Source organism: Pan paniscus, chromosome 12, assembly GCF_029289425.2.
Source record: "Pan paniscus chromosome 12, NHGRI_mPanPan1-v2.0_pri, whole genome shotgun sequence".
NCBI lineage: Eukaryota > Metazoa > Chordata > Mammalia > Primates > Hominidae > Pan > Pan paniscus.
In genome coordinates, this window is record NC_073261.2 from 87,902,174 (window position 1) to 87,925,502 (window position 23,329).

The window sequence follows — 23,329 nt, forward strand, 5'->3', positions numbered from 1 at the left end:
GGATCAATTTCTATACAATATAAAAATTCATTTTCTCACAATTTAGGGCTATCTGGAAATCTTATTATTGGTTTTGGGTAAGCAGAAGCTAAATGGTCCCAACTTACAGAGATGATGTAAAGAGAATTTTTACATTGAATAAAAGTTAAACTAGATGGCCTCAGTCCCTTTCAATGCCACAATAACTTGGAATAGGTGATTAAAACTCTACTTCTCTAGACTGAAGTGAAAATTAAAGTATTTCTCATCTCCCATAAACCTCATTTGTTTAGGTGCCTAAGGATATAGGTAAAGCCTCTCTGAATTTTCAAGGATTAGAAAGACCAGAGTCTTAAGATACATATTTTTAAAAATCTTATTGGGCACTGTAATTTCATCAGCAAACTTTCTAAAAGTATTGTATAATGATTTTTAAAATTTACTAACTAACATAGGAGGTGCTATTTTAGAAACTTATAAATAATTTTTTTGTTGATGTCTCTAATTAGATTTGGGAAAATTGGCATGCCTTTTCTGAAAATGTAGCTAGAATAAAAATTATCCTTTAGAGTATTGTAGTATTCTCATCCAATAATGTAGCCCCCTTGGTTAGCTTTATCTTGGCATCTTTAAAGTTTGGGGTTGCTCATAGTCCTACCTGGTGTTATGGTCAATAGACAATGACCTATTCATGATATAATATGAGTCAGTGATGTGAACATTTTCAGCTCTCAAGTCAGGTGTTTGTAAATATGTGCATATACTTATAAAATACTCTGTGTTTACTGATTGTGAAACCATGTAATACAGGTTGTTGTTGGCTTATGCTGAAACTTCTTGAAAGAAGCCCACTTTGAAAATGTGTTGCTGTTGAAGCTAATAGTATGATTCAGGTACTGTCTTTCAAAAGTACTGCACTTAAAGCTTGTTTTAAAGACATGTATTGGTAAAAACTTCTGTACAGTGTCAAACTTCTAGCATTGTGTACATTCACTTTCTGAAAAGTATCCATTCTTCCTTAAATTTGAAAGTGTGATTGTATTTGGCATTTGCCAAAAAGATATATTCAAGTTAAGTGGAATTTGTTAGATGGAATTAATTTTTTACACTCTTGGTGTTGTGTTTAAATTGGATATGAATGGATGTTTAAAGTTAACCAGGAATCGTATTTCTTTTATGAATTGTTGTATTGGATGTTTTGAATGGGTGTTTCCCATCTGAGAACTCTGTTAAGTACTTGGGTCAAAATTGTTAAAACCATGTTTCTACTTTTGTGTCAGATAGAGGAAAGGGTCGCCAGAGACAAGCCATTTTGGGAGAACACCCTTCTTCGTTTAGACATGATGGCTATGGTAAGTTGTCAAGGTAGAAAGAAGGTAGTATAGATGAACTGTTTGACTTGCTGCATTTCTGATGAAGTATGGCACATTTCTTGTCTATTTTTCCTGCGTATCTGCCTCGGTTTATATGGGATCAGTCCCTTGTAATGTACTCCCAGGAGTTGTCCAAAATTTGTTTTCTTAGGATATTGATTAAAAAAAAAATCCTCGAGATAAGTGAGAGCTACTAGTTGGGGATTGAATACTTTTTTGCCATTATATTTTGGTTTGGTTTTGATTTTTAATGGGTTCTGGCTTGTAAGAGGACCAGAAAGAAGAATTATTGTTCAGTAAGTGTATTTTCTTTCATTCCAGCAATTAGGAACAAAGAGGAATTTTGAGTAATAAAGGCAGAAAGAATAGGGTATTTGTCAAAAAGGAAACATGCTTCTGGTTAGACTCACCTTACAGTTCTATAGCTGGTATTTTGGTTTCAGTTAAATTTGTTCATATTTATTCCCCTTTTAAAACTTCTCAGCTTTTACTTTTTGCTATGTTGATAAGATTATGGAACCTAGAATAATAATCTGCCCCAGGAAAAAATTAGGTAACGTTAGGTATCAAACTATTGTTCTCTTATAAGTAGAATCTTTTAACTAGCTGTAAATTGTTTGAAAATATTCTTTAGTTTTTAGTGGTAGTTATTGACTCTACCTATTCTGTGCTTTAAAGTTGAAGCACCATACTATTAAAACTGGCAGAAAATAGAAATTGCTATATTGTAGTCTTGGGGATTGGTCACCGAAAAGCACCTGGTATTGCCTATTGTCCTAAATGGTTCAAATTGCCTACATACTTACTTTAATGACCATTCTTAGCTGTGAGTTTTAGCTTACTTTCTAGTGTTTTTCTTTTGAACTCTAGTAGTGTGTTTGTGTTGTGTGTGTGTGTGTGTGTCTTCAAGGTTCCATAGTCTATATGGCAGAAAAGATTGAAACCATCTCTGTTTTGTCAAAACAGTAAGTGTGGTATAGAATGAAAATCTCATTACAGCTGGTTTAGTGAATGTGTACCTTGATTATTTTTCTTAGTTATTCCTGTAACAGAGTAAACATTAAACATGGTTGTATGGGTAGTTCTGATCCTGCAGTAAAAAACATTGGGTGTTTTTTGCACTTTGATAATGGAGGGTTACAAAAAATTTGCCATTACAAGTTTGTAGTATAGTTGTAGAGTCATGGCAGTCAGCTGAAGGCTAAAAACTGGTTAAATATTTTGCCAAAGTGGATTAGAAAAATCTGTGAAAGAATAAATGAAGGACAAGGAACTCTGCTGTAGTAGTGTGGAAACAGATTTTTTTCTTAGTGTAAGTCTGCCTTCCTTTATAAAATATTTTACCAAAAAATAGTATAAACAAAAGATGTTATATACCCTGCCAAAATTTTTTATTTTTAAAAAGCCTATTGTGAAATTCTTTGATAGTTGTGGTGGGATTATGTAGGGGGGTATCCATTCTGAGCTATGTCCATTAAGATATTTAATCTGAGGTTAATTTGTTCCACTTTTCTAGGGAAGTAAGCAGAATTGGGGTATAGGAGGAAAGAGAGCGAATAAAGAGGCAGAGAAGAGAAGTAAGATGAGTAATAGGGGAAAAAGCAAAGACGGGGGATGTGTGCTAGTGATATTGAGCCTTTTTACAAATATTGCAAATCACAAATGTATCCCTTCAGATCAGCGCTTCAGCAAAACAGGTTTACTTGCATTTTGGGATCACCTTATAGATGACCTTTCCTTTTCCTATGTGACGACTATAAGAAAGGGAATAGAAAGAGTTAATTATGGTTCAGGACCCATAGATTCCATCAGATTAAGTTTATTCATTGGTTTATTATAGCAGTATGAAATCTACATGAATCATCACAATTCTTTACATCTTTTAATTTGGGAAGCCCAGACTTAATGATATGAACTGGTAGAAGCTTTCATAGTTGAACCATGGGAGAAATTGATACATAGATTTATTTGCTATAAGCTCAAGAAGAGTTTGTGTATTAATTTGTGGCATCTTTGGATATGGTTTGTAGACGAAAGATTTTAAAGCTTGAAAGATGAAAAATGCCTTCAAGATGTTAATATACCATTTATGTAGCATTTTTCCACGTCAGTTTTTTAAATATTTAAAGCATTAGTTTTTTAAACACCCAGACTTTCTGTTATAAATTTAGTATAGAAAACTTTTAAAAGACGTCTGATTTTTCTTATCTTAAATAATATAGGTAATACTTTAAGTAGTATAGATAAGATAATTTAATAATGATGGCTCAAAGTCATAATTATAAACATCAGTTATTCTTGTGGACTGATTTTGGTTGTTACTTAGGGCAGTAGATCTCAGAGGTTTTGGACTTTAGCCACTATACATAGAGTAAAAGTTTCCACTGCCTGTCTACCATGTGTCTTTCTACTTCCATGAAAAAGAAAATTTAGTGTGATGATAGTGAAATGTCATTACTGTACAAGCAAATGGTAGGTGGCGGGGAGGCAGTATATTATGTAGATGTACTTTTGCAATAGGAATAAGAATAATTGATATTTGAATCTTGGTGTGTGTATGAGAGTCTAAATTAGAGGCTAAAATAATTACTAAACAGCCTAAAAACTAATTACTAAACAGTCGCTCATATGGATTGTTTTGTTAAACTACCAATTGCCAATAAAAGAAGTAGTTGAAATCCATGACCAATTTAAGGAGACACTGATGATACATTGATAAAGTATTCCTCCCTAAAATTGCAGAAATTCACACCATGTTTGTGTGTGCTTGGTGGTTGTGTTACTGTGTTGTTATCAATGGCAGCTGTTGTTAGAATACCGAAAATTGGAGTCCACCGTAAGCTCTAATAGTATGTTATGAATACCAAAATTTAGTAGTTCTTAGTAACTCACTTAGTAGATAGATGACAGTTGTCCCTTAGTCCTATATACAAGTGCAACTCAGTGGCATTACATACTCTTCTTGAGAAATAGAGAAAGGACTTGGGTTTTTGGATTGGTTTTGCACATCAGGGGGACCTTTGCATGTACCCTAGATGTTGCTTCTGTTATTATTAGGAGCATCTAAGATGTGTAGGTTTTCTTTTTCTAAGCTGCATGTCTCCATCTTAGTTGCTGCTTTTGAGTTCCTCTGCCTTTCTTCTTATTGCTGTAAAATGTGCCCTGTGCCTACTTTGAGTGTCAGTTTCTCCACCCTCATTTCTTTTCATTCTACACTCTAGCTTTATTTTTTGTTAGATCTGTTGTGGATGGGAAAAACAGATAAAGTTGTTTAAAGCTACTCTAAAGTTAGCAAGTTGATTCTTAATGAGGATTCTCAATGTAAGAGACATAGATTTGTGTGTGTTTTTCTGCTGAAATAGTTTTAGATACTCAGGCATTATTTCCTTCTGGGTTCTTGATACTGTTTCAAAAAAATGGAAGTTGTAGAGTAATAAGACACCTGTGTGTAGTTGAGTTATTAACTAAATCTAGGGTTTTAGTTTCCTAAATTAGAATTAGGGGAATAAGATACCAACCTGAAAGTACATAGTAAAATATATTCAAGGAAACAACTTTTCAGTGGAACTGAAGAGGTTCTTTTTGTTATATCTGTGTAGAGATAGCTTCCCAGATTTCACTGTACATGTAATATTATTACTCCTCCAAAAGACATTGGCAGGAGGTTTATTTTTTAAATTTGAGGTATAATTTTTATACAGTAGCCCCAGATTTTACATTCATTTTCTTAACCCCCCCATAGTCTTTTTTGTTAAACTATAATTTTTTAAAAATGTAAACTTATAGCCTGGTGTATGCAGGTATAGGTCAATATATATTGTATCTGGTGCAAATGAATACAGATTTTATTAATTTTCCTCAGGTTATACTGAAATATTCATACATTTGAGTTTTCTTTGTACATCAAACTAGCTAATATTAAGAGTTTATTTTTTGTGTGTGGTGCAGTATATCTACTAAAGTATTTACAAACAGAACTATGTGTATATGTTAACTAATTTATTTATTTTGATCATTTTTATAGGATCCCATGGTCCATTATTGCCTTTACCAAGTCGTTACAGAATGGGCTCTCGAGATACACCTGAACTTGTTGCTTATCCATTACCGCAGGCTTCTTCCTCTTACATGCATGGAGGAAATCCCTCTGGTTCAGTTGTAATGGTTAGTGGATTACATCAACTAAAAATGAATTGTTCAAGAGTCTTCAACCTGTTCTGCTTATATGGAAACATTGAGAAGGTAAGTTTCTCTTTATATTGGTTTCTTTTGCTAGGATATTCAGTGGTAACTCTGAAAAGGCTGCAAATATGTGTCTTTTCCTTGTATCGGGAATATCCAAATTCTTTGAGTAATGACCCACATAAGCTAAAAATCCATTATATAGGAACTCTGGAAAATGTTTTTTGTTGATAAGTAATAAGTATAGGTTGTTGATACTACAAATATTTTTAAAATAACCAATATAAAAAGAAGTCTAAAGCAGTAGTAATCAACCACTATGGTATGAGAGGCCTGAAGTCTATATTTTGGTGATCTCATTTCAAAGAGATTCTAGCATTTAACATGTTGAAAGAGCAGTTACTTTCATGGAGGGTATATATAAAAACAAGCTTCGGAGCCTAGCCAGAAGTTGTGAATTTCAGAAGAGTTCTAGAATTTATGCACTTGCTTCCTAAATGCCAGGGTTCTATTATCTTCGGAGGAACCATGTGCATTTAGCTCAACCAGTATTTGAAACTGACCCACTTTGATAGAATGTGTCCAAAACTTTCTGTCTAGCAATTTACATATTTTGAAGGTCTTTAATAATTGTAACTTTATTATCAAATAACTGTGTTTTCCCCAAATCTGCGAGGTTTTATTTATTGATACCTCACAATTGTGAGATAAATAGTTTTTGAAAGAATCATGGAAAATTTAACTAGGAAAATGAATGGTAGTCTTAAGTTACCAGTAGTTTGATAAAAACACTTGCTAATTTGAGTTTTAGTACTGTAGTAATGTGTTTTTTTCCTGTTTTAAGTGATTTTAGTGTTCTTTGCAACAGTAAGTTCTTGCAGCATGTGAGTCACTATGTGTGGGAGGGGAACATGGCTTGAAAAGTTGCTACATGTAGTTCTTAGTTCATTAATTCTAAAGCTTCTTGATCTGAGGAAGCAACCCTTCAGAATTCTGAAACAAGAATTTTGTCAACCATTTGATCACAGTAAAAAACAAAACAAAACAAAACAAAAAATTCCACATTTGGTCTGGGAGATAACATATGGGATACCTATACTTGTGTAACTGGGCAAGAATACATGGGATAGGTTTAGTAGCATTGGGAGAAGTATTATTTTCACACAGACACTATCTTAGGCCCAAGTGTTAAGTGGAGGGAATGCATGTTTGATAATTAAATGGGCTTTAATGTATATTTTAACTTTCTTTTTTTTTTTTTCTTTTTTTTTTTTTCTTTTTTATTGATCATTCTTGGGTGTTTTCGCAGAGGGGGATTTGGCAGGGTCACAGGACAATAGTGGAGGGAAGGTCAGCAGATAAACAAGTGAACAAAGTTCTCTGGTTTTCCTAGGCAGAGGACCCTGCGGCCTTCCGCAGTGTTTGTGTCCCTGGGTACTTGAGATTAGGGAGTGGTGATGACTCTTAACGAACATGCTGCCTTCAAGCATCTGTGTAACAAAGCACATCTTGCACCACCCTTAATCCATTCAGCCCTGAGTGGATACAGCACATGTTTCAGAGAGCACAGGGTTAGGGGTAAGGTCACAGATCAACAGGATCCCAAGGCAGAAGAATTTTTCTTAGTACAGAACAAAATGAAAAGTCTCCCATGTCTACCTCTTTCTACACAGACACAGCAACCATCCGATTTCTCAATTTTTTCCCCACCTTTCCCCCCTTTCTATTCCACAAAACCGCCATTGTCTTCATGGCCCGTTCTCAATGAGCTGTTGAGTACACCTCCCAGATGGGGTGGTGGCCGGGCAGAGGAGCTCCTCACTTCCCAGTAGGGGCGGCCGGGCAGAAGCGCCCCTCACCTCCCAGACGGGGCGGCTGGCTGGGCGGGGGGCTGACCCCCCCCCACCTCCCTCCCTGACGGGGCGGCTGGCCGGGCAGAGGGGCTCCTCACTTCCCAGTAGGGGCGGCCGGGCAGAGGCGCCCCTCACTTCCCCGACGGGGCGGCTGGCCCGGCGGGGGGCTGACCCCCCCACCTCCCTCCCGGACGGGGCGGCTGGCTGGGCAGAGGGGCTCCTCACTTCCCGGTAGGGGTGGCCGGGCAGAGGCGCCCCTCACCTCCCGGACAGGGCGGCTGGCCGGGCGGGGGGCTGACCCCCCCACCTCCCTCCCGGACGGGGCGGCTGGCCGGGCGGGGGGCTGACCCCCCCGCCTCCCTCCCGGACGGGGCGGCTGGCCGGGCGGGGGGCTGACCCCCCCGCCTCCCTCCCGGACGGCGGCTGGCTGGGCGGGGGGCTGACCCCCCCGCCTCCCTCCCGGACGGGGCGGCTGGCCGGGCGGGGGGCTGACCCCCCCGCCTCCCTCCCGGACGGGGCGGCTGGCCGGGCGGGGGGGCTGACCCCCCCACCTCCCTCCCGGACAGAGCGGCTGGCCGGGCAGAGGGGCTCCTCACTTCCCAGAAGGGGCGGCCGGGCAGAGGCGCCCCTCACCTCCCGGACGGGGCGGCTGGCCAGGCGGGGGGCTAACCCCCCCACCTCCCTCCCGGACGGGGCGGCTGGCCGGGCCGGGGGCTGACCCCCCCACTTCCCTCCCAGACAGAGCGGCTGGCCGGGCAGAGGGGCTCCTCACTTCCCAGTAGGGGCGGCCGGGCAGAGGCGCCCCCCCCACCTCCTGGACAGGGCGGCTGGCCGGGCAGGGGGCTGATCCCCCCACCTCCCTCCCGGACGGGGCGGCTGGCCAGGCGGGGGGCTGATCCCCCCACCTCCCTCCCGGACGGGGTGGCTGGCTGGGCGGGGGGCTGACCCCCCCACCTCCCTCCCGGATGGGGCGGCTGGCCGGGAGGGGGGCTGACCCCCCCACCTCCCTCCCGGACGGGGCGGCTGGCCGGGCAGAGGGGCTCCTCACTTCCCAGTAGGGGCAGCCGGGCAGAGGCACCCCTCGCCTCCCGGACGGGGTGGCTGGCCAGGTGGGGGGCTGACCCCCCCACCTCCCTCCCGGACGAGGAGGGAGGACGCTCCTCACTTCTCAGACGGGGTGGCTGCCGGGCGGAGGGGCTCCTCACTTCTCAGACGGGGTGGTTGCCAGGCAGAGGGTCTCCTCACTTCTCAGACAGGGCGGCCGGGCAGAGACACTCCTCACATCCCGGACGGGGCGGCAGGGCAGAGGTGCTCCCCACATCTCAGACGATGGGCGGCCAGGCAGAGACGCTCCTCACTTCCCAGATGTGATGGTGGCCGGGAAGAGGCGCTCCTCACTTCCTAGATGGGATGGCGGCCGGGCAGAGACGCTCCTCACTTTCCAGACTGGGCAGCCAGGCAGAGGGGCTCCTCACATCCCAGACGATGGGCGGTCAGGCGGAGACGCTCCTCACTTCCCAGACGGGGTGGCTGCCAGGCAGAGGCTGCAATCTCGGCACTTAGGGAGGCCAAGGCAGGCGGCTGGGAGGTGGTTGTAGCGAGCCGAGATCACGCCACTGCACTCCAGCCTGGGCGCCATTGAGCACTGAGTTAACGAGACTCCGTCTGCAATCCCGGCACCTCGGGAGGCCGAGGCTGGCGGATCACTCGCGGTTAGGAGCTGGAGACCAGCCCAGCCGACACATCGAAACCCCGTCTCCACCAAAAAAATACGAAAACCAGTCAGGCATGGCGGCGCGCGCCTGCAATCGCAGGCACTCGGCAGGCTGAGGCAGGAGAATCGGGCAGGGAGGTTGCAGTGAGCTGAGATGGCAGCAGTACCGTCCAGCTTTGGCTCGGCATCAGAGGGAGACCGTGGAAAGAGGGGAGAGGGGAGAGGGGAGGGGGAGAGGGGAGAGGGGAGAGGGGGGAGGGGAGAGGGGAGAGGGAGCTCTATCTACCACACAGTCCTTCTCTCAACTTTCTTTATAGAGTATTTTCTTTTTGTGCTTTTCACATATGCAGACAATCAGAATCAGGCAATTTAATCAACATCTTTAGTAGATCTATGTCTTTTGTGTTGTGAACTAATTGTCTCATGATTTAGAAACTCAAATTACTTTTTCTAATAAAACTTAGATTTTTTGTATGTTATTTGACTAATTCTAGTCCCTTTCACTCTACATCTCGCAAGTTTTTAAAACATTTTAAATGATAAGCTATGATACGTTGAACTCAAACTATCATAATCCTTTAAAGATCCAGATACAGTTAATTTTTTCTAACTTTCTTTTGGAGATTTACCAATACAAGAACCACATATTTAATGTGTATATTTAGTCACTATTAGATTTGCAGATAGTCATTGGATTAAATCAAGGGAGAGGAATTTTGTCCATGAGAAGACAAGAGATTTCAAATAAAGCTGAAAAATCCTGTTACGACTGAGTTTTGTTCAAGTACAGGTGTAGTATATCCTATCAAAGTGGGTAGTTGAAGTGATGGAAATAGAAGCCATGTTGCATTTGTTGTGTAAATACATTCTCAATATTCTTTAGACGTCAATAGATAAGAAGGAAATACTACGTTGAAGGTGTCATCTATGTCATTGGTACAGGAGTCCTCCCTTATCCACAGTTTTGCTTTCAGTTACTCACTGTTAACTGCTCCAACAATAGGTGACTACAGTAAAATAAGATATTGTGAGAGAGCATGTTCACGTAATTTTTATTATAGTAGATCATTTATAATTTTTCTATTTTATTATTTTGTTAGTTTATTACTGTGCCTAATTTATAAATTAAACTTTATCATAGGTATGTATGTACAGGAAAAAGCATAGTCTATATATGCTATGCTTATATATAGTATATACTATGTTTAATCTCTTATCTGTCTGTCTCTCTATCTATCTAATTATCTTTCAGTACTGTCTACAGTTTTTTTGTGTGTTTGCTTTTGAGACAAGGTCTTGTTCTATCGCCGAGGCTGGAATACAGTGGCACCGTCATAGATTACTTCAGCCTCTAGCTCTTGGGCACAAGCAGTCCTGCCTCAGCCTCCTGAGTAGCTGGGACTACAGGTGCATGCCACCATGCCCAGCTGGTTTTGTATTTTTTTTTTTGTAGAGATGGGGTCTCAGCTATGTTGCCCAGCCTGGTCTCAAGCTCCTAGGCTCAAACAAGCATCCCACCTTGGCCTCTCAAAAGTGCTGGGATTACAAGTGTGAGCCACTGCACCAGGGATTGTCTGCAGTTTCAGGCATCCATTGGAGTTCTTGGAATGTATCCCTCAAAGATAAGGGGGAACTACTGTACTTAATAGCCACTTAGGGACTTCCCAAGGGCTAAGCATTAGGCTGAATGATATCATACTTTATACCTTCTAACCCTTACAGCATTACATTCTAAAACTGGAAATAGTACAAGAGGGTAAGTATGGCCTCTGCCCAAACTGTCCTGAAATAACGTGTATTCCCCTATGTTGCACAAGCCTTCCTGTGACCATGCTATCTCAAGGCTATTTTGTATTATTTCTTATATAGCATCTTGTTTACTGCATTAACAGAATTCTACATAGTTTGTACTTACTATTTGTTTACTTTTAAATTTCTGACTTAACTACTAGAATATAAGGTTCAAGAAGATAATGTCTGTTAACATTCACTATTAAATCCCCAGTACCTACCACAGTGCTTATCAAAACATATTAGACACTTAATAAATATTTGTTGAAAGAGTAAATATTAACGAGTCCTGCCAGATGGTATTATCTATATTTTCAGCGACAATCCGTGGCTCAGAGAAGTTAAGTATATTGCCCTCAAATCACACAATTAATACATAACAGAGTTAGGGTGAGCCTGTGCTGTTCTTCAGTGGGCTATACAATAGTGTTCCTTTTTAACTATTGAACTTTGATAAGAGTTAAGGGTATCTCATAACATGGCAGAATATAGTTAAAATCCAGGTGATCTTCCGTATTTTACTTTAACCACTTAGGTCGTATTGTGTTTTAAAATTTCTGTTACTGTAAAAAGGAATTAAATGGTCACCTTTTTGGAATTTTGTGTTTACAGGTAAAATTTATGAAGACCATTCCTGGTACAGCACTGGTAGAAATGGGTGATGAGTATGCTGTAGAAAGAGCTGTCACACACCTTAATAATGTCAAATTATTTGGGAAAAGACTTAATGTTTGGTAATTATCTATCTTAAATGATAAATTTAAAAAAATATTTAAAAATCTTTGTCCTTTTTATTAGAGACATTAAAGTCAACTTGAGAATATTTTAATGTAACTGAGGGCACATCTGAAACAACAGCTGTAATATTGTTATTTTAGACAAGAGTTAGGGTCATATCACTCAGATTTTGCTTAGCGATACCTGCTTTTTAGTTTTATGATGATAAAACGTGTTAAAATGGGCACGTTTTTATGTTAAAGTTTTCTAATATGAGAATATATTTAATAGATTTTCTTTCTAATTGATGTCTAAACTACAAGAGTGATTGATTATAACCCAAACTAAATCCTCTATTTAAATAGCTCTATGTATGCCTTTTTTGGTTAAGATTTATGCAAGCAAAATATATTAGCATTCTGAGACTACTTGCTGCTTTTTATCTAACAAAGTACTTTTGTATGTCTTTTCTTTCCAATCTTTAGTGTGTCTAAACAACATTCAGTTGTTCCAAGTCAAATATTTGAGCTGGAGGATGGTACCAGCAGCTACAAAGATTTTGCAATGAGCAAAAATAATCGCTTTACAAGTGCTGGCCAAGCATCTAAGAATATAATCCAGCCACCCTCCTGTGTTTTGCATTATTATAATGTTCCATTGTGTGTCACAGAAGAGACCTTCACAAAGGTAGGCACTGAAATACAAATGTGTATAGAATGTTGCTATTTCCTATTTTAAAATCTGTTTTAGCTTCATTTTGAAGTCGTTTTGCTCATTCTTTTGCTTTTGATATTATTACTATTTTATTTACTTGGTACTGGATAGTTTATTCTTTGACCATTGTACTTTTCTGGCCTCCATTCCTCATTGGTCTTCGTTGATTTGTGGCTCAATCCTTTTGAGAGTTGGAATTAGAATGAGGTCATCTTACTCCTGCATTCAGAAAGTTATTTAAAGACATATCGTGTCTTTAAATCTCACCCATAACAAAATTTTCTCTATCCGTATTGTTTCCCCTAACTTAGAAAATGCTAAGTAGGAACTGTAAGAAATGCTTCAGATAAGAAATGATTTTGTGGAACTCTACTCCCTACCTTAAGTACTAGATAAATCCTGGTCAACTCTGAGAATATATATTGTAGTTAACAAATCTGTGGTTTTATTGTACAGCACTAAGTTACTTAATATAGTTTATAGAATTGTACTGTTTTTAATTGATTTTTTCATACAGCTTGATATTAATGTAGAAAACATACTTGATTTAATCCATTCATTTGAGAATTAAAACTTAAATTCTGCCATAAAGTTTACTTTCTGTAAAAAAGTGGGATATTATTTTGGCTATATTTTTAATGAAGTTTTACTTTCTTTGACAGTTGTGTAATGACCATGAAGTTCTTACATTCATCAAATATAAAGTGTTTGATGCAAAACGTAAGTGAACAGTCCCTCTTTTAAAGCTTTCTGGTTAAGTTGGTGATAAGCAAGTAATAATAACTGAGTTTGTGTTTTTTTGTTTTAGCTTCAGCCAAAACACTTTCTGGTCTATTAGAATGGGAGTGCAAAACTGATGCAGTAGAAGCCCTTACGGCACTGAATCACTATCAGATAAGAGTGCCGAGTAAGTAAAATGCTTTATTTGTGTTGTAATTATGTAGTGGCAGTTACCGTCACAGAAACATTCATGGTAATATAAAAATAACACTTAATAGGCTTCTTAAAAAATACAGATAAATACAAAAAGAAAGGCATATTAATTCCTGTATTAGTTATCTATTGCTGTATAACAAATTGCCATAAAATTTAGCATCTTAAAACAGCAAACATTTATTATCTTACTGTTTCTGAGGGTTAGTATTTTGGGTGCATTTCAGCTGGGCGATTCGGGCTTAGGATCTCCCATGAAGTTGCAGTCAAACTGTTGTTTAAGTCTGCAGTAATCTCAGGGCTTGACTGAAGCCAGAAGATCCACCCCCAGGTGCACTCATATGGTTGTGTGTAGGCTCAATCAAGCCACATTGGCCTTTTGATGGTAGCTGACTTCTCTCTGAGTGATCCAAGAGATAAATCAACAATGTTTTTTATAACCTAACATTGGAAGTGGCATACCATCACTTAATGTTATAATTTTTTTGGTCACAGAGACCAAACAGTACAGTGAGTGTAGGAGGGGACTATACAGGGTGGGAGTACCAGGAGGTTGGAATCACCTTCAAGCTATAGCTTCCACAATCCCTGCTGATCATTTTAGAGGAAAGCAATACATGCATATGTTTAGAAAACTCAGACAGTACATAAAGGTACAAAATGAAAAGTTAAAGCTTTCTACAACCTCCAACCTTTTGTCTTGTTCTTTTTTTCTTCCCTAGTGTGTATATATAATTACATATATTTTTAAAACTTGGCCAGGCACTGTGACTCACGCCTGTAATCCCAGCACTTTGGGAGACTGAGGCGGGTGGATCGTCTGAGGTCAGGAGTTCGAGACCAGCTTGGCCAATGTGGCGAAACCCTGTCTCTACTAAAAATAAAAAAATAAAATAAAAAATTAACCTGGCGTGGTGGCACACACTTGTAGTTTCAGCTACTTGGGAGGCTGAGGCAGGAGAATTGCTTGAACCTGGGAGGTGAGGTTGCAGTGAGACGAGATCACGCCATTGCCCTCCAGCCTGGGCAACAGAGCAAGACTCCGTCTCAAAAAAATAAAATAAAAAAACAAAATGATTCTTCTGTACATACTTTCCTGTGTCTTGCTGTTTGCACTTACTATATCTTGGAGCTATTTCTATATTGCCACATTCAAAGCTTTTTAAAGCATTTTCAGGATAGCTATTTATACTCAAGATGTATCACAGTTTTGTCTTATTTACCCATCCCCCCACTGATGAACACTCTGGTTGCTTCTGTTTGTTTTTTCTGTTATTGTAATAAACATCCTTATAGTTGCACTTTTTTATTTTTAAATTTTTTTTATTTTTAATTTTTTTTTTTTTTAATAGAGACAGGGTCTCACTGTGTTGCCCAGGCTGGTCTTGAACTCCTGAGTTCAAGTGATCCTCCTGCCTCAGCCTCCCAAAGTGCTAGGATTACAGACGTGAGCAACCACGACTGGTCAATAGTTGCACTTTCTAATGTGTGTTTGTAGGACAGTTTTTCAGTAGTGTAGGGCATGAAGGTTTATAGTTAGGTAAAATGTTGCTAGATTGTACTTTATAAAGGTTGCACCAGTTTACATTACCAACCGTGGTATATGAAAATATTCATTGCTCAGCACTCTTAGCAACACTGAGTGTTGTCAGATATTCAATTTTTACCAGTATGATAGATGAAAAATGGTATTCGGTTGTTTTAATTTGTGTCAAGTCAAGTGAAATTGTTAACCTGTTTGTTTGTCTCCATAATAGTAACAATGGCCTTTTTGGGGTTTTTTTTTGTTTTTTTTTTTTGAGACGAGTCTTGCTCTGTCCCCCAGACTGTAGAGTAGTGGCACGATCTTGGCTCACTGCAACCTCCACCTCCCAGGTTCAAGCGATTCTCCTGCCTCAGCTTCCCAAGTAGCTGGGATTATAGGCACCCACCACCACACCCAGCTAATTTTTGTATTTTTGTTAGAGACGGGGTTTCACCACGTTGGCCAGGCTGGTCTCGAACTCCTGGACCTCATGATCTGCCCACCTCCGCCTTCCGAAGTGCTGGGATTACAGGCGTGAGAAAACTCAAGTTTAATTTTTGAAACTTTTTGCTGTGTAATTTACTTTGATCCTGGATCTACAGGGTATTTAAATAATAGGGGAACATTATTGGGTGTGGTGATGAATGATGGTTTAAAAAAGATAAAAAAAAAACAATGAATGATTTATGGCTGGAATAACATCTGAAATTTGCTTTAAAATATTCTAGCTTTCACAACTGTGTGAAGGGTAGGTAGATAAAGTAAGACTGACAAATATTGACAATTATTGAAGCTGGGTGATAGGTATGTGGGGATTCATTAAACCTATCTACATTTTTGTGTATGTTTGAAAATTCCTAAATAAAAAGTTAAGTAAGAAACACCTTTTTTTTTTTTTTTTTTTTTTTTTTTTGAGACAGGATCTTGCTCATCTCCTAGCCTGGAATGCAGTGGTACAATCACAGCCCACTGCAGCCTCGACTTTCCTGAGCTCAAGTGATCCTCCCACCTCAGCCTCCCAAATAGCTGGGGCTATAGGAGTGCAACACCACATCCAGCTTATTGGTGTATATTTGTTTATTTTTAAATTTTTTTTACATGGAGGGATCCTGCTGTGTTGCCCAGGCTGGTGGTCTTGAACTCCTGGCCTCAAGCAGTCCTCTGGCCTCAGCCTCCCAAGTTGCTGGGATTGTAGGCACAAGCCACAGTGTCGGCTTTCTTCTCATTTTACTTTTAGTTAAAAGAAAAAAAAGGAAATGTTATTAAGTAGTCAGGCTTAATTTTTGAGAGAAAGTTTTAAAAAGCTTTAAAGTTATATGAAATACCTTAGAGACAGTATATAGATTATAAACTGTTTGGAGATAGGGACAGTTATGTATGTTCTTATCCTCTGCAGTGTCTTGTACACACGTGTTGATGCATATGCTTTTCCTTACAGGAATTTTTTTTCTTTAATGAACTACAGCTTTTAATACTAAAATTGTGATACATTAAGATAGCAAAACTGGTTCTTTGCTTTGATTTCTTATGTATGTAGTTGAGGAAGAGCTGTTTCTGCCTGGTCTGAAAAATTAAAGGAAAGAAAAATTTACAAAATGGAAATATTTTTGTGAAGTATACCCAGTTGGTTTTCTTTTTTTTCAGTAATTTCAAAACTTATGTACCCCATTGATGAAGAGAGATTTAATACTAGATTTCCTGGAACCTTTTGGGATCATAGATGTCTTCATGTACATTCCAGCTTTGTCCTACTTCCCAAGCTGTATTTGAATTGGCTTTTATAGAGAGTTAACTGCTGGCAATATTTTTGCAATGTGAGCTTTGCTGCTTAATCCTGATACTATTTATTCTTTAATGATCAATTCACTAAAAAAAGTTGAGTGCCAGACAGTGTTGAGAACAATAGAAATGTAGCAGTGAACAAAGTCCCTGCCTTCATGAGCTTACCTTCCAGTAAATATGAATAAAAATCTTTCCCTTACTTTACTTAGGAATTTTACTTTTTTTTTTTTTTTTTTTTTTTTTTTTTTGAGACGGAGTCTCACTCTGTCATCTAGGCTAGAGTGCACAATCTCGGCTTGCTGCAACCTCCACCTCCCAGGTTCATGCAGTTCTCCTGCCTCAGCCTCCTGAGTAGCTGGGACTACAGGCGTGCACCACCACACCCAGCTAATTTTTGTATTTTTAGTAGAGGCGGGGTTTCACTTCATTAGCCAGGCTGGTCTCGAACTCCTGACTTCAGGTGAGCCACCGCGTCTGGCCAATTTTACTTCTTTATATTCCTGCTTTATATTCACCATATTTCTTATATTTAGTATAAAAAGGTGAAGTAATTTACTCTGATACTTCAAGGTGATCTTGAAAGTTTGATGAAGTGAAATATTAACTCTGTTTTTTACTTTTTACAGATGGTTCCAATCCCTATACATTGAAGCTTTGCTTTTCTACATCATCCCATTTATAAGAAGAGAAGAGCATGTTAGAATTTATGTTCACCTTTATTAAAATTTCAAAGCTACACTTCATTAAAAAAAAATCTAAAATGGTTGATCTCATGTTGCCTTGCTTACTTTAAGATCCTGTTCTGTAATAAACATTTTGCCTTGAGTAAATTTGTTGTAAGCTTAAATATTGAATTGTTTTCATTTTAAGATAGAATATCATAATGTAGACTATCTACAGCTTCATTGTAGATTATACAGATATATGATTTCTAACCTTATTACTGGAATTTTTCTTCCACAGTAAAAATATATTTGCATTCTTAATGCTAATTATCTGCAAGTATTTTTTCATTGTGTAAGAGATTAATGCAGGTGAAAGTATTGCATTTTAATATAGAATTCCTATTATATGTTTAGATGTTTAAGTATGTTGCAGTTACTCATATTAAACATAACTTGTATATTTATTATTTTAATGAAGTTTGAGAATAACATTACATATGTTGAATTTTAAGGACTACAGATTTAACTGATTTTATATTTCTGAAAGGCTAACAGACATGGATACACGTGTACAGTATGCATTCAAACTTATTTAAATTGGTGTATTTTTTTTTAAGTCACTGTCCATTTGTATTGACACGCCTCTGTTTCTAGTCCAGTTTGGAGATTTTATAAAGTTATAACAATGAGTTAATGTGTTCCTTTTCATTTGTTGCATGTGACTTAAATACAGCTAGTATTTGGCATTGAGATTTTAATAGAGGTTATAATTAACAGTTCCTCTTATAGATAATAATCTGGGATCCATGGGTGGGCTTCAGAGAATCTGTGTACCCCCTAAAATTGTATGTAGAATTTTGGATATTTACATTTTTATTTTTTACTCTTGGATCCATCAGTAATATGTATTTTTCTATATGGTACAAGATTTAAGGATCTAATTTTATTTTTATTCCAAACAGATAGCTATTTGTCTCAATACCATTTATTAAACATTCTTTCTCCCACTGGATCTGTTTTTTTTTTCTTTTTAAGATAATAGATTTTATACATAGGCAAGTAAGATTTAAGGACCAAACATGGTATTAAGAGACTATAGCACGATTGTTACCAAGTTCACAGCTTTTTTACAATAGAAAAACTGATGTGGCCATTTTGTTTTCATCTTTAAAAGAAGGGAGAATATGTGTCATCTACCTAGAATAACTGATATCAATAGTTGACAATATCAGTTTTGTAATCCTGACACTTTTAAACAAATTTGTAAATGAAAGTTCCATTTAGATCTTTTGTAAAGACTTTAAATTTAAATATAAACAATCCTTTTAGAAATAAGGCAGGCATTTACAATTTTAGAGCTGTTTAATAGAAAGTTTAGATGGAAACTAAACACACATTAACATTTATTTCCCCTCATTTTGATGGCAGTGGACCAGCATTTAGCCCTCTAAAGATAAAGAAAAAATTAAATTTAATCTAGAAGTATTTTAGACCCTTATCACAGAACCCAGTAAGTTATGCCAAGGGTGACTGTGTGAACTGTGTTCGATACTGGGCTATGTATGTTTCTTATTCGTTGCCAATTTAATACCTAAGTTTATCTAACTTTACAATAAAGCTTTTTTTCCCCCTATAAATACTTTTCTACCTCTTTTGAAAAATTGAAATACCTTAATTTTGGTTTATGTAATAGTTGTCTACGTTCCTTCCTCCTCTGAAAATTAATGTGGGTTGTCAGAATTACAGACTTTTTAATGCCTAAGATTTTAAGAAATAAACCTGTAGGTATTGGCAGGACTTATTTCATTTAGATTTTAATTAGTTTTGATGTGTAGAAATGATTTTTATCTGTAAGGCTCTCTCTCCACCAAAATAAGTGAATTGTTTGGGAGTAAACTAGTTGGTAAGTTGGGCCTTGCTGATAGATTTATGCACTGGTGTGTAAGCCTTATACTGCTGCTGTCACTAATGTTTTTGATAGTTTACTTAGGCATGACTGCTGTTAATGAAGTTTGCTTTGTGAATACTCTCTCTTTCCTTAGCCTTGGCAACATTCTTCTCTGTGCTATCTTTATGCTTTTAGAAGAACAAGAAAAAGCAGATTTAAGAACTGTAAAGAAATAATACTAGCTTTGAGTTTTTAAAAAAAATATTGAAATCCCATCTCTGTATCCAAATCCTACTACACATTTGATAATAAATCTGCCAAAATGAGTTATGGAATATGAGCTGCCTTTTAAAATCCTTATTCTCCTGCTGAAGGTGTTACCTCACCAAATAAAAATATTTGCAGCTGCAGCCAACATGAGACTTTGCAAACATCCTAGTGATTTGGTTATCTCAACTATGTCTTGAACAGAACTGAGAAGAGGGGAAAAAAATGACTAAATGGGGTGAGTTGTTTCATATTTTCTTTACAGATAGGCTGCTGCAGAACTGCAAAGTAGCTATCAGTGATACTTTTTCTGGAATAAAGAAATTTTGATTGTAGAACATTCTCCCATACTTAGGAATCTGAAGCACAAGGAGCTTTGCTTCACTTAAAGGTAACAAAAGTGCTTGTAAGATAACAGCGATGAACTTCCTATTTCCATATGGTTGTTTGGTCTAAGAGACTTTTAGTCCACTGTGGCCTTTCTCTTCATAGTACTGCGGCTCTGCTCATGATGATTTTCAGTGTCAACCAAAAAGTAAGTGAATGTGCAGGCATGAATACTGTTTAAACCAAAGAAATTATTTGGGATATTAAATCTGTGGATATTTGGGATTTAAAATAATGGATATTTAATCCGTAGTATCATTGCTTTTGCCTAAAACCTAGCATTTCCATCAAATGGATTCAAATGTTGATTAAAACCTAATATATTTTATTTAGCAAAATACCGTCTTCTAGGGATCTTAGTTCTGTTTTTTTGAACTTGAACAAACAAAATGGACTTTGCTTTACTAGTTACTTTCATAGAAAGCCCTTCATTCGAGGGAACACTTGAAATTCTCTTAGTTTTAATTTACAAATGAGGAAGGTAGTAATGTTGGATATTGTTTTCTCTATCCTCCATTCCACCCTCCCCTATTTTGTAGCAGTAATCAAGGTTTGAGTGAGCCTCATTGACTTAGCCTCATCACTCTTAGTACCTCTTAATAAGGGCAGCAGGTCCTCCTAGAGGGGTATTTTGACAGTTTGTAGGGGTGTTTCTTCAGTGGTTAGGGGACACTGCAAACAATTTGATGGGTAGGACCAGGAAGAATTATCCCTTGTCCTGCATGACTTTCTGATTTCCTATCAGATACTCAAATAGGTAAAAAAAACCTGTTTATAATGATCTGATCCTAGAGTCTGACTTTTTAATATATTAATGCAAAATATTTTTGTGTGGTTTTAATATGCAGTACACTGAATTTTTAGCAATACAACTACCTTATAAATCAAGGAAATAATGTTTAGAATGCTTTCAAGAGTTGTTCGCCATTTTGGAAAATTATATCATCAACATATTATTGGGATTGCCATTATAATACACAAGGGTCAGTTTTCATTTGTAGCTGTCACATTCATCTCTGTCTTCTGTTGTAGCCGTACCTGAGTATTTATGTATTACAACGTACATTTTATCGTAAATTTTATTTCTCCCTTAACAATTAAGAGTTTTATTTGGTTTTTCTTTAAGTTGTGTGTGTCTGTGTGTTGGTAGGTATTATCTATCTAAGAATTTTATTTCAGCAGAGTAAAAGGATATCAGATTGGGTGGGGAACCATTGCTGTAAACAAGGTAATAATCTGATTCTGTGTTGAACAGGTAACCTAGGTTGATCCAAAGAGAATGACACCTAGGATTTGTTGAAGAATGGATGAGGAAGTGCTCTCGCTAAGGGGTGTGGTCTGCCTGTGTAAGGTTAGGCCTGGGACTGTTATAGCCATTTTGCTGTCTTGAGGGAAACTACCTAGTAGAGAAAAATGGAATACACAGTGGAAACCACCTTGAGCATAGGCTAGTTTGGTATTTCGTGCAAAATACACCCATCTTCATAGTTCTCTTTTGAGTTTGAAAACACAACCTATGTATTTTAAGGGTCTCCATTTGCCTAAATCTCATCTTTAGCAGTTTAATCTACAAACAGCACAATCAAATGAAAGCACTGACAATTGTTTGACAAAAGCCCCAATTTTTTTTTTTTTTTTTTTTTGAGACAGAGTCTCACTGTTGCTCAGGCTGGAGTGCAGTGGCGTGATCTCCACTCACTGCAAGCTCCGCTTCCTGGGTTCACACCATTCTCCTGCCTCAGCCTCCCGAGTAGTTGGGACTACAGGCGCCCACCACCACGCCCGGCTAATTTTTTTGTATTTTTAGTAGAGACGGGGTTTCACCATGTTAGCCAGGATGGTCTTGATCTCCTGACCTTGTGATCTGCCCGCCTCGGCCTCCCAAAGTGCTGGGATTACAGGCGTGAGCCACTGCGCCCGAAAAGGCCCTATTTTAAACATGATTTGTCTTTGTCTTTTTGCCAACCGTAGGCTTTATTTTTTTGTAACTCTTTTATGTTTAAACTTTTTGTTTTGTAGAGATGGGGGTCTTGCTATGTTGTCCAGGCTGGCCTTTAACTCTTGACCTCAAATGATCCTCCCACTTTAGCCTCCCAAAGTGCTGGGATTACAGGCAAGAGACTGTACCTTGTACTCTTCTGTCAGATACCACAAAGTTTAGACATAGATGTAATATTTATGGACACTTACTGAAAGTATTGTGTGTAGATTTGTTAATGGCTCGTTTAATAGTTTCTAAAATTTAATGGGCAAAAATTACATATATGGGGTATAATGTATACATTATGGAATGGCTAAATCAAGTTAATTAACATATCCACTACCTTACATACTTATTTTTTATGGTGAGAACATTTAAAATCAACTCTAGGGTCGTTTAATTTTTAAGAGCAGAAAGCTTATTTATATGTAAATTAGAAATCATCTCTACTGTATACATTAAACCCTTATAAGTGATACAGAACTGCTAATAAAGTAAAATTACTGAATTAGTGGCAGTCTCTGATTTGGAAACTTTCACAGCTCCCTTGTGGGGTGACACAGTAATCAGGCTAAGCTACAGAGCAACCTTGAAAGGTTTGCTTTGAGTTGAGTTGATAATTGTAATCTGGTCATCATTTATTTTTTCCTTTTTTTTCTCCCTAGTAATACCAAAAGAAATTAAGAAGCAATGTTATTTTTTTTTTTTCTGGGAAGTAATCATAGTTTAATGAGAGCCCGGAAAACAGTAAATGGCCTGAAAGACTTTCGTTGTTACCATAATTTTAGTATAGCTTATTAAATAACAATACCAGTGGTATAGCTTGGGAGTGTGAAACTTGATTACAACTTATGATTGTGAAGTTTAGGTTATTAAGGTGATTTTTGGATGTGACTTTTATGTGAAACACCCTTTTCTTCGGAGAGTAGGGGAAGAAAAACAAGGTAGATAGATAATGCCGGTGCTGTACGGTGATATTTAGCAGTGCTTCTCGACAGGAGAGGAACGTTTTATTTTGTGGGGAGATGATTTCATGACTAGCAAAAAGGATCATGTGGGGAACTTTTAAAAAATACTGATATCCCAGATAATCTGCAGAATCTGACTTAGTTGTACTATGTGTGTATATATTCAAAACAAATTTTATTATCCATTGATTTCCATTTAAAATATTTGATTTTTGATGTCACAAAGCATGAATGTAAAGTAGATAAGATTATTTTCGTTGCAACTTAGAAATTCAAAGAAATAATGACAATTTTAAACCAAAAAACCTTCAGTTTCTACAAAAACCATATCAGAAGTGTCACTTGCAACGATTTGGCTTCTTGGATATTTCAGTCATTTATTCCAGCTTCTATCAAGTGCACTTAGTGTGCCAGACAATACAAGTTCAGGCAGATGGTTAGCTTTAAAAAGTCAGTAGGTTAATTTGAGCTTAGAAGGGAAGCAACGGAAAAATGGCTAAGCCTTCTTTCTAAATATGAGGCAGACTATTTCCTAAATCCTTAAGAGGAACTGAAAATTGATTAGGGAGTCTTTAGTCTTTGAGTAATATAATCTGAATCTTTTAGCTTT

The 23,329-nt window shown here is 38.1% G+C and overlaps 1 protein-coding gene across 4 annotated transcripts in view; it reads left to right on the top strand.

Moving 5' to 3' along the window:
* HNRNPLL (heterogeneous nuclear ribonucleoprotein L like) overlaps nt 1–18,235 on the top strand; it is a 42,513-nt gene extending 24,278 nt beyond the window's left edge. For 2 of the 4 annotated variants that reach the window (XM_034952963.3, XM_034952962.3), the window contains 8 exons: nt 1,260–1,331; nt 5,377–5,594; nt 11,505–11,626; nt 12,095–12,296; nt 12,986–13,043; nt 13,132–13,230; nt 15,222–15,315; nt 17,190–18,235. In XM_034952963.3, coding sequence (XP_034808854.1) covers nt 1,260–1,331; nt 5,377–5,594; nt 11,505–11,626; nt 12,095–12,296; nt 12,986–13,043; nt 13,132–13,230; nt 15,222–15,315; nt 17,190–17,286 — 962 coding nt within the window. In that variant the 3' untranslated portion in view covers nt 17,287–18,235. The remainder of the gene's footprint in view (nt 1–1,259; nt 1,332–5,376; nt 5,595–11,504; nt 11,627–12,094; nt 12,297–12,985; nt 13,044–13,131; nt 13,231–15,221; nt 15,316–17,189) is intronic. The other 2 variants (XM_014343803.5, XM_014343802.5) reach the window with 1 other exon arrangement.
* Nucleotides 18,236–23,329: the final 5,094 nt, after the last annotated feature.